The sequence below is a fragment of the Besnoitia besnoiti genome, chromosome I, assembly GCF_002563875.1.
Source record: "Besnoitia besnoiti strain Bb-Ger1 chromosome I, whole genome shotgun sequence".
NCBI lineage: Eukaryota > Apicomplexa > Conoidasida > Eucoccidiorida > Sarcocystidae > Besnoitia > Besnoitia besnoiti.
This window is the reverse complement of record NC_042356.1, coordinates 509,700-523,423: the sequence shown is the minus strand read 5'-3', so window position 1 is coordinate 523,423 and position 13,724 is coordinate 509,700. Positions and strand designations below refer to the sequence as shown.

Below are 13,724 nucleotides of genomic sequence, written 5' to 3'. Positions count from 1 at the left end.
ACGAAGTCGCGCGCGTCAAGCCATGCTCCGCCTCTGGCAGCTTCGACACTTCGCTTCATCGCGCTGGCGGCGCCGCAGTGCGATAAGGAAGCTTTCGATAAGCTCAGGTTTTACGAAACACAGGGGAGTCTCCTCCTTTCGTGAGCCCGGTGTGCCGATTCGGGACTGCTGGGACTTTTCTCGGGCCGCAGCATTCGGTTAGACGCTCGCCACGGATGCGTGACGAGCTGAAGGCCTACGAAATGCGTTGACTGACAACACAGCCACCCCCGCTGCGAAATACATCTGCTGTATCAGAGGGGCCGGCGGCGGAGGCTGGTAGCCAGCGCCCGCGTGTGCGAGCTGAGTGCCCCAAAAGCCCGTGAAGGCAGGAGAGGTTGCATTCTGACAAGAGAAAATAGGAAAGGACATGCCGCTGCAGTTGATGCTCCGCCAGCTGACGCGCTCCCGTTTACGCAGGGGATACGAAAACAGTCGTACCGAAAAAGAGGTAGCGTGGGAATCCATCCTCAAAACAGGAACCCCCTGAAGCCTGAAGCGTCTGAGCAATGCTTACATTGACATGCTTATACATCTTCTCGCTTCAAATTAGGCCTCGCCCCGCGCGAGTATGTGTGGGTAGACGGAGACCGAATCTGCACGCTACGGTGTGCTATGAGCTTCAGGGAAGTCTGGATGCTGATACTCGCTTACTCCTAGACAGGAGGGGAGCATTCTCTGACGCGAGCTATCCGTGTGCACGTGGAAGTCTCCGGATGTGTCTCGCGAATCTCGCGTGAGATCTGTGTGGCCTTACCGTAGTGTTCGCGATATGCAGACGCTGGGGATTTCGTTGCGATAGAGGATGTATGTCGCGTCCCTTTGAAACGCGTAGCGGAGTCACAGAGGCCCGCATGCTTTGCGGTGGCCATTGATCCAGTCTCGCAAACCGTAGCGCTCGCGGAGGTATCGCGGCACACTCTTCACGCGGGTCATATGCTGGAGGAGCCGGCATACGACAGCGAAGCTCAATCAAAGTCTGAGTGAGCGACGGCTCATCGCCGCCGATGAGCCCTGTGATGCAGTGCTGCTCAAAAACAGAAGAAGCTTCCGTGTTCCCACGCGTCGAAAGTCGTGCCGAGTGATGCGATGCTGTCTCTCATACACATACAAGCCACTCTCTCCACAGCGGAGTCCAGTCCCTCAGCAGCAGTGGATTTCGTGGTAAAGTGGCGGTAAATAGTTTACCCCCATTCTGCCAGAGAGGTTGATGTCTTCCACCCGAACTGCTCTTGTAGGTGTTACCTTATGACGGTACTGGTGTGGGCATGTCGTGTGATTTCGTAGCTTTCTGAGGATCCACGTACTGAAAGAATACACGTACATTCCTCCTCGGTTCTCCGCCACTCCATGGGACTCGACTAGACAGCGAGTTCGTGTTTGCAGAATCGAAACGGCTACAGGAGCAAGCTATCATCGGGCTCTCTCCTCCCTATTATCACTGAATACTGTCGAAGCCACTCTGGATGGGTCTTGGCACCAAGCGCAAGGATGAATAGACTCGAACGGGCCGTACCTGGAGGAGTACGAGAAGGTCCATGAGTTCGCTGTCGCTGTCGTCGTTTATCCAGCTGGAGACAAGGACGCCGTTGTCCGGCTGCAGCGCCATGCTGATTGGCGAATTGTCAGCGAGGACTACTCGCGAGACGTCCCTTCCGAGAAGGCGCAGGTCTTTGACAAAACCGCCATTAATTATTGTGCAGTGCTGCCGGTAAAGGCGGTGATGAACAAAACGGCAATCCGGATCCAGGTGCGCGAGAACCTGAGTTTCAGGGGACCGACGCGGATCCAAATTTCAGAGAGGTGCAAGAAGATGTAAGCCATGGCGTAGTATTGCCTTTCCAAACAGGAACGAGGAGTTTCTGGCCTTGCTCATTCTTATGTGAATGAGCGCTGACTGATCCCGAGCGCGAGCATACCGCAGTGGTACACGGGCACAGAGGCTGCATCTGGGTATGTGGATACCCGCCCGAATTCCGTAGAGCTGTAGCTCTCAAGATCATCTTCAGCAGCAGAAAGTCGTGCCTCTCATTATACCTTATCCGAATCTGGCTGCGTTCCTGCAACGGCACGAATATTTTTCACTAGCCTCGTGTAGCTAAGCTTGTCGACGCCTTGATAAGTGTGTCCACCGCATTGCCGCCCTCCCGCCCCCCCCCCCCCCCCCCCCCCCCCCCCCCCCCCTCCTCCCCCCGTCCCCACCACCCCCCCCTCCCGCGTCACCTTTAGAACAGAGCAAATACCTGGCTCTCAGAGCCGAGGCGCCAAATGAATATGGGTTGACAGGAGATTGGGCTTCGAGCTCCGGGTTTGTCTGGAAGCGGTTACTTTCAGCTGGTGCCAACAGCATAAATCATGCAGCATTTGTGGCCTCTTACCTGATCCGCGTAAGATTGAGTGCTGGCTGTGAAGACGACAACCTCACAGATCTGTGACGCCAGATCGAGAAAGAGTTTTGTATATGGCCTGACGTAGACTTGTCCCTGAGAAAAGTGGCATCACCATATGCTGCACATGATTGATAGTGCATACCAACAGCAGAGGCGAAAAGACTTTTCCTGAAGGGTGATGCTGCCGATCGTGTTGGCGCTTCTGCGGCTGAGACTGAGAATTGCTTAGCAACATACTCACCAGGAGATTGGTATCGGAGAATCGGACCAGAAATGCCGGCTCCGTTTTCAGCGGATGCGTCGCACAGTGCATCAGCGTCTCGTCCATGTCTTTCGATACACCATAATCACACAACCCGAGAAGCAACTGGTAGTGCCATCGGTATTCACCGTCTAGAGCTTATGCATGTAAGCACTGAATATTTCAACAAATCTCAAATACAACTTCCGTTGTTCGCGTTTTGAAAGGATTTCCATACGACACGTCCGTAGGAATGTGACTGTGTACGAACGTGTTGTGTCAGTATGGTGCCCATGTTCGTTTGCCTGAAGCAACGGTACAGAGAGAGACTGGGCTTTTGCTTTGTTGCCCATTGGACTCACAATGCTTACCCAAGACGAGTGTTTTCCGTCCGCTAAACTCGGGAGCCAACGGAGGCAAAAACTGTCCGTTTCGGATGTCTGGGGGTCCTTTGGGGAACTTGGTTAACGAGAGATATGCGGTTGCATTTTGCAAGGCAATCGGTAGTCGTGAAATGTCCTTAGGATATTGAGCTAAACTTGGCATAGCGACATGGAAGTCGTCAGTATGAGCACCAAGGTCTTCCCCAGGTGCCTCGAAACTGATCTGGGTTACCTCGAGATGGCCCTGTCCCCTTCCTACAGACGGCCTGCTGTGAAAGCCAATTTTAGGGCATCGTGGGTGTTTCAGAGAAGAGTGCGAAAGCCAATGCCGCTGATCGGATGGTCCATGAATTCTAGGAAGTCCCGCGCTGAACGATCCGGTGGGGACAAGGCCGGCGGAACTTCCGGACGATCTCCTGATTTCCTTCAAGAAGGCAGCATTGGCAGCCAAGTCGGACAGGAGCCCCCCAGCAAGCACCAAACCAGCTGCGTATTTGTTGGGGCGTTGGTTTAGAGGACGTGTATCGCACGTGCGAGTTATGGATGCTCGTTTTTGCAGTAATTGAGCCGCGTAGGCAGCTTTCTCAGTCGGCGACCGCCACACGTCACGTATGCCAGTTTCACGCGCGTAAGCAAGGCGCGCCTCACCGGCGTGGTTTCGGCTAAACAATTTCAAGGATGTTTCCAGGTTAGAAGCGGCTGCCGGTGGAAAACATAACGGTGACGATCGATACGCCACAGTGAAAGGGGTCGGTGCGCTTACGGGCTGTTCGAATGTCTGGGTTGCTGGCCACCCGCAAAACCTCGTTGGCGGCAACTTCGATACGGGAGCCAGACTCGCGGCAACGTCCCCTGTGTGTCAAGCAAGCAAAAAGAAAGGAGAAAAACACCTCTTTCAAACCGTCTCTATCCGTCTTAGCCGCGACTTCATCAACTGCTTTGACACGCTGACCCGTATTTGAGAGACAGCAGCAACAGCGAATTGCTCTTCTCCTTCAAGCTTCCCTTGTATTCTGCGACGAGTGCGCGTGTTATGCGTATCACTATGTCGACAGTTTGTGTGTAGCTACTTATATCTCACTCGGATGTGCTACAAGCTGGAAGGCCAACGCCCGCCAGTGGCAAGGGGCAGTATATGAGCACTTCAGGAAAGCCGGTCGAGAAGGAAGCCCGAAACCTTCTCAGCCCGGGTAAATACGCCGTACCCCTGTATCCTGCGTACCAGAATGACCCTCCCATGACCGTAGTCGTTTTTCTGCGCGTTCTGACAGAGTTCGGGAATGTTTGAGACGATAGCAGCCGTAACGGTCTGCTTGAGGTACTTGAGCCTTCATCCTTTCGAAGTGTTAAAAAGAGACCAGGGGGAGGCCAGCCCCCGCGATTCGTGGCAACCCCTTTGACTAAGCGGATAAACATGAGACGCTAAAGTGAGCGCTAGAGAATAGGAAACAGCCTGCTCCTCTTTTGATAAAGCGTTGTTGAGGAAGAGATTCCGGTGATCATTACTATACTCAGCCTGATAGTTGGGTGCGACAGCACAAGATGACGTTGCGACTCTTGATGGCCTTACGGGACAAGAGACGATGTATATGGACAGTTTGCAATGAAAGAAGTTTCTCCCATCTCATATTTTTTCTTGTACCAAAGTGTTTTGCTTTCCTTTCAAGTCAGACAGGTAGCAGTAACGGATTCTTCATAGAACAGGCGCGTCCAGTAAAAGACTTATTCGAACTGCTCGGGAACGCACGCCCGATACGGGAGAACGCGCCGCGAAAGAAGACGCATGAAGCTGTGTCACCAGAAATGTGAGGTTGCGTCTGCGATCAATAAATCTGATGCAACAGGAGAAAATACGCTGTTTCCAGCAAGGAGACCACTAATTTCCATATCAGTTTTCCTCGTAGCTTTGTCCCCTCGAGCCTCACGGTGCAGTCTCTTTCTGCCTGTCACAGAAGGAGTGGCAACATCGATTATGCTAAGTACACCATTTTTCGTGACTTCTCTTGCTATTCACAAGTGGAACGGCTCATGACAGTTGCGATGCGTAGCAAAAGGGACTGTACTCGCCGACGGCCTAGCTTTTCCTGCGGTTCCATGTGTCCTTTTGTGTTGTTGGCACGCGTCTCTCGAAGCATGCATGACTATCAGAAAAGCGAGCCAACGCCCCACATACAGGCCGTCTCCTACCGCGCTACATCTTCAGACGCAGCCCCTACAACGCCGCGCTGCGGAATAGCTACAAACAATCTGTGGGCTCTTCGATGAACACATTTATTATTTGAAGCGCTCAACACAAACGCAATACTGACGCGTGTACCAGCGCTTCTGCTTTACCCGTGGCCGTATCCGACAAGGTTTGGTGAACTGCTCTGCGGACAGCATCCTATTGCACAGTTGGGGATTAATTTTTAGACTATCCAACGCAAAATTTCTGATTTGTGTCTGTGTGTGACTAGAAACCAGATGGTGAAACGTGCTGCATAAGGACAGAGTAATTTGTTCAGGCACGCTCTATTTCCCTTTGACTAGGTGGTGGAACGTCGTTGCTGGAGAAAAAATCTAACCTTCAGCACGCCGTACACTATAGGCCGGAATCTGTGCAAGCTGAACAGGGCCACCGGGGGCAGCGCTACATAACTGCAAGAGGGGGACGAAGATGTTCAAGGTGGACTCTTCGCTTGTTTCAGCAACACCCCCACACAGTAGACCACAGGACGCTCTTCTCTTGCGAGCCTTCCTTATGGTAGTAGGCCAACAGACAAAATGACGTATAGCAGTGTAACACCAGCTTCGAGTTGTGCCGGAATCCCTACGCTCTTTATCTACGATAGGCTAGAGAGTCGCACCCCGTAGCAATGAGAAAGCCACATGCTCTTGGACTGCCAGAACAAGGAAGCCACAAAATTTGGCTCTGTGCCTCGATAGGTTGCTGTGTGGGCACCCATATCGCCCCTCAAAAACCTATTATTCTTTCAGAGGAAACTGCACATAAGAAATTTGAAAGGAAATGGAAACAACACGACCAACTATAGATTGGCACGGCGCCGGAAAAAAATGCAATCACATTTTTAGATGCACCACGATGGAAACGCCGTTTGCCGCATCGCGGTACGGCAAGCATTTAATTGCCACAAAAACCGGATGCACCTCACTGGCTCCAATGGGAGCTCACACATCCTACCTGCGCCTTTGGTGGCATGCTAATGACCACACTGCCACGCTACCTGGAGATGCCGGTTGTCTGACAGCAGTGTCTATTTCACCACCGCTTGCTTTCTCTATGCGACCCAAAACTCGTATCCACTTCTTAATAAGAAAGACGCGCACAATCTCGTTGCGCATCTAGCCGAGAATGACACATCCGACAGTGGCGCAGTTTTCGCTGGCCTCCCTGGTCACACGAATCGGTTGCGGGCTCCGCCCCGCGAGCCTCAGATTGGATCGCAGTGGTCCGTCTACCCTGGGTCAACCACGTCACTGGGGACCCCGAGAGAGCGAGCGGCCGCTGTGAGCTTCTGATAGATGGGTAGGGGAGGCATAGAAACGAGGCCGAGCCTAACGCACCGCATGAGCTCTGTGAGCAATTGCCGCGCGACTTCTGGAGCATCTTTGCACGACGGATCGTCGACTGACTGAACAATGCGCAGCAAGCGGTCGACAGACACATTTTCAGGTCGGGGAGCTCCCACGGTTAGAGTCTGTACGGCGCCGGGAATGTAGGGGTTCGGCGAGAGCCCGTTTGTAGGCAGGTGGCCAAGCATGGCCAGATTTTGCCCGTGTTCGGGAGGAAAAACTCCGGAGAAATCTGTGGAAATTGGCACAGACAACCCGCACAGTGAAGTCTCTGCATCACCTATATTCCTGGTGAAGACAGTGCCGAGGCACAAAAGCTGCACGTTGGCGGTCGTACAAGATGGTTCCAAAGTATATGGAAAGTAGCTGGAGTGCAGGCAGCTGCAACTAACAACCCGAAAATAGAAAGTGGATCTCGACTGCAAAGAGTCAGAGAGTCCGAGGATCTTACCAGTGTGTGTCTGCAAGGCCACGCCAGGATGCGGCGAGGGATCAGCAGGGTTATCCTTGTCGGTGGCCGCCGGCGCGTGAGGATGCGTGAGGGGCTCTGTATCTGCTTCCTGCGAGGCTGCCGATTTCGGTGCGAGCTTCCGCAGCCTCCTCTTATCATCGTGGCGGCGCACAACTTGCACGACGAGATCCCACTGGTTTAGGACCCACGCAATCGCGAGGAGCTGAGGCACCGTGGCGTGCTTCAGAGCAAGTGATCCGAGACCGTATGCTTCCAGTCTCGCAGCCTGAGAATAAACAGACAAACGCCTCTGGCAGCACCCTCAATGGCTCTCGAGGCGAAAGCCAAGGCCACGGCAGCAGAGCAGTGCGCACGCATACATTTTTGTATATATGTTTATTTCTAAACTTACCACTTCTTCCTGATGATGTCCGATGTAACGACAGAGTCTCGCTTTTAAAATACTTCGTCCTTCCTTGCCAATCTGGAGTGACTTGTTTGGCCTGAGAATCCACACGTCACAGGCATTGAGTCAGTAGCGATGTACATCTCAAATACAGCGGGCAGCCAGCTCGCCCGTAAGGACACGAGACGAGTTGTATGTTGTCTCCTTAACTGCAGCCGTGGGGCGACGCCCTGGATGACTTCCAGATCACAGTCTCTTCCGCTGCTCCGCTTCGTTCCAGTCACTCGACCATACCATGGACCGGATACAAGCCACAGCTGTCTCACGCCCCTATCAATCGCGCCTTACTCGTAAACCACGTGTTCTACGGATCCATCTGGAGCCCTCGTGATCAGCATGCTCTCTGTATGTAGTTCTTTTCGAAGCCTCGTCTGCGAGCACGACATTGAGGACATCGAGGAAGAGCGAGAGGATACCAGTGCACACAGCAGAGAGTGTATAAACAGCTTCCCGCGGCGGCCGCGCCACCTCTGCCGATCTCCACGAGGAAACCGACAACAGTGCGAGGCTCTACAACATTGCGAGCCGCGAGGAAACGTATTCCGCATTTCCTAATCTGCGACGGTATTTGTCTGACCAGGTCCCGCCCTGGCACGCGAACCATCAGCCGACAAAACGTCAGAGTGCCTCCAGGAGGGCCTACGGACGGCTTGTGAGGGTGCCACAGCTCACGTTGCAGCGAGCTGATCGCACGACAAATTACAGCAAACGCCGTCACCTGGCCTCTCGTTATGCGGCGATACACGCTGTCGGAGGCTGATGCACTTATCGTATCGCACGGAAACGCCGGCGAGCATGCGCGGCTGGGGCGAGACGGGCTTCGGCACGGGCCGACGATGGCTGCTGCCGTCCCCGAACTGACTGTTCCTCTGATAGTGAAGCGACATGCAAGAAAAGTTTACCTGGAGTGCTTTGAATTGATTAAAGGCGAGGTGCAAAGGCGAAAAAATACCAGCTGTGCGCTCCGCCACAATCCGTTGAACGACGAACCACAGACCTCTGCGCAGGCAAACCCACATGTAGCACAACCCGTTGTAGGCCTACTCAAAAATCCTGCGCGCGGAGGGCGACAAAGGCGAGAAAGTATTTCTCTCCGGGATACGAAGGTGCGGCTGTGACTGAGATCCGTTACTCCGGGCGAAAAACCTGAGGATGTGTGTTTTCTTGGAGTCGTTAAGAGCTGTGCTAAACCGTCGCCGAGGTGATCGTTTGCCGCCTTGGCGCATAGCCGCCGCTGCCTTGCCTGTCGAGGAACCCAGTCTCTGCCCGAGCCAAAGTCAAAAGCATGGAGTGGCCTGAGGGCGCGCGACCTCAGCAGGTGCGTTGACTCCGAAACAACTACCCAAGGCAGGCCCAGTCGTCTTCCTCTTGGCTTACGCCTGATGAGCGAGATACAGCAGGGTCTGCACGCTGGCGCCTTGAAGGCTGCTCAGAGTATTGCCATCTTGCTTCAGCAGCAGGCAAGCCCGCAAAAGCTCCCGGCCGCCCTCTCCGAGAGACACGCGAACGTCGGGTGCATATGACACCAGGGGCTGCGCAGGAACACAACAAGGCGACACTCAGTCCGCGGAGGTTTCGTCGGCTTATCACTTCCCGTAACATGCCTCCGCATGCATGCATATACACTCTTGTCGCACAACGACAGACTCAAACCCTGACCATGGTAAAGCGTAACTAGAGAGGTCACTTTCAGCAGACTGGAACATTGGGTAGTACGGAGGCCGCACCTTATCAAAATACGCCTCGCAAACGGACTGCTGGGCGCATCAGTGGAAGCAAGCACAACGCATGTCACCTACGAAAAAGCCGTTGGCTCTGCTCCCCCACTGAACCCCGTTTTTTTAGTGCAACAGTATTTCCCGCAGTCACGCAACCGAGCGAAGCCGAATCAACGCTGTGTGCAACGATGTGGCAGGTGAGTGTCATGGCTTTGAACGGGGGGCGTGACTGACCCCCGCTTTCGCGCCTAGCATCACGGCCAGCGCCACGGGATCATTTAGTTCCTTCAAATCGTCCACCGTCACCACCGGGCGTTCGAACTGGCCATTTTGGAGCGCTACATGCGAGCTGTACTCCACGCGCGGCAGCTGAGCTCGGTTTCCTGTACACACAAAAGTCCGACCGATTTCAGGATGGACAGCGGTAAATATATGAATGCTGTTGTTAACGAGGCTCCCTCTTATACCGCGGCCGGCCTCGAGGGTCTTGTCTCCTGTGTGTATATGCATATATGCCAATGACAATATCAGTCCCTCAGCAAGAAGTGCCTGGTTCTGATTGCGTTCTTAGCACCGCCCACACATCATACCTCCGCTGCCGCTTCTTTTGCCAGACTGCGAAGTCGTGGCGAAATCGAGAGCTTCTGCGCGATCTGCATGGACCGCTGGCACGCCGCGCACCGCCACCGCAGACGTCTGCCGAGGCTGAGCCACAAGGCTGTTTGAACTCGCCTTCTCGTTGAAGTGGCTGCGCGTTTGTCCCGCCGTAGGGCTGTGTGCCGTCAAGCCTGGCTCGGAGGGCGCCGCATCGCGATGCTGTTTCTTTTCGTTTACGGCGAACCCGCCTATCCACTCTCGAGCTCGCCTCTTTGCGCGTCTCTCTGGAAGGGAGGAAGGATTGCCTAAGGGAGCGCCATCGTCCGCAGGATCCGCCGGGGAGTCCTTTCTTTTGCGCGTGTGTAATGGCTTCATATTACGTAGAGTGGCACGTTGAAGGTCACATGACTTCGACACCATTCCGATATTCTACCCCCGGGTTCCTCCGTTGCTTCTACTGTGACCACAGTCTTAAACACAGGAGTCACCCGCCAATCGAGAAATCCCGGGCGTAATTTTACACTGCGTTCTCCTCTGGGAGAAAAGAAGGATGTCCGCTTGTTCCCCAAGCGATAAACAGATGGTGAGCGTTGATAGGAAATACTGATAAGTGACAAAAAACAGCAAGCCTATTTTGGACAGCATCCCTTTGCAGCGATGAAGCAGCCACGCGCTATCGCTGCATCGTGTCGCCGCGGTCCGAGTTTGGCAGCGCGCTTATGGCGCAAGAAACCTTCCCCTGAAATCGCCAGTAATGTCCTTAGGACCCCGCCCTACGACACTGTCGAGTGTGGAGAGGAAGGCGGCACGGCAAGCCGAAGCATAACATGTGACACGCCGGCGAGTTCACTAGTTTCTTTACTAAGATCATGCCAGCGTGATCTCAACATAGAAGTCCGGCATGTTTCATGCGAACAGCGCCACTGACGGAGCCAACGACACGAGCCAAAACCAAAGGCTGATTGAGTTCTAGGCCGTTTGTAGATGCTCTTCGAAAGAAGTAACTAGCCCTCTCTGTAAAACGAAGGACTTTTTCAGTCTCGTAGACACAGGAGGGTCATCCATTGCTAAGGAAACCGCTGTCGCTTCCAGGCGACTTCAGACGAGACCCATGCGCGAAACGTTCTCAGGACGCCCGGACTGAGCAAAAATAACACACAACACGAAAATACGGCGAAACCGCACAATAAAGGAGTGGCTGTCTACATTCTGTATGCCCGGAAGAGACCTGTAGGTTCCATCGCCCGTCGCTGCCTCGCATGCACAGGAAAGACGCTCGGCGCCTGCAGCTCCGTAGGTACATGGATATCGAGTTCCGGGGCCCCTTTTCGAAAAAAGCAAACCAGAGTCTTTTACCTAGAATGATAAATGATGGTGAGAGAGAGACTGTCTCGTATGGCTTACTGAGTTCTGGAACAAAGAGCCTACGGAAGCATTCCGTAGAGCATGCGTACAGTGCCACGCCGCACCACCATCGAGGCGACGCCAATCGAAGCTGTCGATGCCGCAAACTGTCTGCTTAGTGACAGACATGGCTGCTTCGGTACCGTTCGCCTCCTTTGCGTAGCTGTTTTTTGCCCCCAAATGTGACTGTTCGGCGTTTTGCCTGCGTTCGAGAACGCTATGCTTCTCGAAGATGCCTTCGTCATTCAATTCCCGTGGCACTGGCGTTCTGTTACGGCGGGTATCACACAAATACGTGCCTCCGTGTGCAGAACTGCTGTTTTACCAGGACAACACGCGGAAGATAGGAGATGTGGTTTGGTGCGGCATAAAATGGTCTTCGCTTTCAACCATCCCAGTCAGTAGGCTGCGGCAAGATGGAGCTACATCGTCTTGTTCCAACTCGTCCGCTAGGGGCTTTGAGCGCAGTAGCGCTTCTCTAGGTAGTCGGCAGACTCTTGCGTTCACAGGATTCCTCTGCCCAGGGCCTGCTGCCAAGAGTAACATCCGGGCCAGTTTAGGGTGGTGGCGGCCCTCGGTATCTACTGGTCAAACTGAACAAAACAAGGCCAAATCACCGAATCCTCACTCATCATTTTTCTCCGTGGCAACAAAGAAGGGAAGCCTACATGTAGATATCGGCTTCCAGGGCTGCCTCCGACCGTCTTCCTCTCCCACCGAAGGGCGGAATAGGCCCTCGGCGTTGGGTGAACTTGAGCAATCCTTGCGGAGCGAGGAAGTCCTGTTATCCACACCGTCGACTATCGTTTTCAACAGAGAAACCATTAGGGAAGGCGAGGGGAATATTCAACTCAAAAGGGACGGCATTTTTTCAGTCTCAGGGCTTTTTCCTGCCGAGGCTGAGGATTCTGCGGCCATGTAAGTCTTGCGAAGCCGGCCTCCGCCGCTTTTCTCCAGTGTTGTTCGCCAGGCGTAGAATGCACTCTGTTGCACGCGAAAGAGAAGCCACAGCTCGGCTTCAGAAAGCCACGCTGACTTGCAGGTGGTACACTTCTTTCTGCTGGAGTCCTGACGGATGATAGTTTGACTGCTCTATGAGTCGGTCTAACCATTACGCATGTTACCTGGTTGAGCTACGAAGTGGCACCGTCTTCTATTTTCGCCTGAGGAAATGTGTAAGACGCTGCAAATAAGAGCGCACGGCCGTCGTGTCGTGTTGCATTCCTACGTGGTGGGGGGAGAAGAACGAGAGGAAACCGGTTGCCTTGGTCCGGAGCAGCGTCTCCGCGCTTTCCCAGCGCAGAGGTCCTACCACAGGGCATTTGTTACGGCAACAGGCAAACGGGAGGAATGGCGGCGGAGCGGGTGCATCCGCTGAGTCTGGAGTGCACCCTCTGCAGTGGTTGTGCGTGGTGTCATTTTCGCAGGGTGTTCCGCGGAGTGGATCCTGAGGCTACTGGAGCAATTGCCCTCTTACGAGTACCCCGCACGGGCAGTGCGGCTTGGCCCGACAGCGGTGGTCCTCAATGTGTACCTGTCTACCTCGCAGTCCTCCGAGGACATATGCCCACTGACGTCGTGCACTGCAGGTCGTCCGTGTGTAGCCCGTCTCCCGGCTCTGTGGAGTGGAGACTTGCCGGCGAAAGGACGGAGGGGAAAGCAGCCTATTCCATTTTACAGCCAATTGTCCAAGCGACATTCGAGGCGCTGCCAGTGACGCTTGTTGAGATAAGGCTTGTTCAAGGTACGTAGAGCCCGACGCTCCACATCGAGGGCCAGAATGTTTCGCGCGCCAACGGTGACGTCATTTTGTGTGTGTGTGCTTCTGTTTGTTTTGTGCAGGTCCCGCCTCAGTGCCACGCCTTCACGCAGCGTCACTTGGGCATCCTGTAGTGGGAGACACGAAGTACGGCACAGACCGGTACAGCCGGCGTCATTCACCTTGCCAAAGCAGATTAATGCTCCACAGCTGGATTCTCAAAATAGGTCCTCCGTATGTGCAGCAGGAGGTCCAGGTCGAGGCGCCCGACAATCTATCTTGTGAACTTGGTCTCAAGCGCCGCGGTGCGAGCGACAGTTTTTTGGTGGACGACTCTGTTGTCAAACCAATGTTCGGATTCTTCGAAAATCCGAGGGCAACAACAATAGAACCAAGTGCTTTCGGGGTCCGTGAGACAAGCCGTCAAGCAGGAAGCCCTAAAGGAAGAAGGCCACCCTCTGGAGGTGGTGAGGGCGTCGGCATTTCACTTAAGGGCACCCTGCCAGCCGCTTGCGAGATGGAGTTTCACGGGATTCGGTCGAAGTACAGCGACAATAACACCTACTGGGACAAGCTTGGGGGGTCGCACTGAGGCGTATGCACCCTGTCCCAGATACTTTCTTCATGCTTCGCTCGAGTGCTTTTGGTATGCCATTCGATGCCACGTTCCATAGAGAAACATTATAACAAGTTTCAGGTGTCA

The 13,724-nt window shown here is 54.1% G+C and overlaps 3 protein-coding genes across 3 annotated transcripts; 1 reads left to right on the top strand and 2 right to left on the bottom strand.

Annotated features, from left to right (window-relative positions):
- Positions 1 to 879: 879 nt before the first annotated feature.
- Positions 880 to 3,216, bottom strand: BESB_000740 (Dullard family phosphatase domain-containing protein; the record flags this gene model as incomplete). Its single annotated transcript, XM_029358829.1, has 5 exons — positions 880 to 978; positions 1,556 to 1,801; positions 2,418 to 2,522; positions 2,671 to 2,759; positions 3,042 to 3,216. The coding sequence occupies 5 exons, from the start codon at positions 3,214 to 3,216 to the stop codon at positions 880 to 882; spliced, it is 714 nt and encodes a 237-aa protein (XP_029221741.1).
- Positions 3,217 to 6,508: 3,292 nt separating this feature from the next.
- Positions 6,509 to 10,233, bottom strand: BESB_000730 (uncharacterized protein; the record flags this gene model as incomplete). Its single annotated transcript, XM_029358828.1, has 8 exons — positions 6,509 to 6,858; positions 7,078 to 7,363; positions 7,490 to 7,580; positions 7,832 to 7,914; positions 8,446 to 8,542; positions 8,921 to 9,075; positions 9,496 to 9,644; positions 9,852 to 10,233. The coding sequence occupies 8 exons, from the start codon at positions 10,231 to 10,233 to the stop codon at positions 6,509 to 6,511; spliced, it is 1,593 nt and encodes a 530-aa protein (XP_029221740.1).
- Positions 10,234 to 11,494: 1,261 nt separating this feature from the next.
- On the top strand, positions 11,495 to 13,613 carry BESB_000720 (uncharacterized protein; the record flags this gene model as incomplete). The annotated part of the gene is made up of 3 exons (XM_029358827.1): positions 11,495 to 12,180; positions 12,690 to 13,006; positions 13,105 to 13,613. The coding sequence occupies 3 exons, from the start codon at positions 11,495 to 11,497 to the stop codon at positions 13,611 to 13,613; spliced, it is 1,512 nt and encodes a 503-aa protein (XP_029221739.1).
- Positions 13,614 to 13,724: the final 111 nt, after the last annotated feature.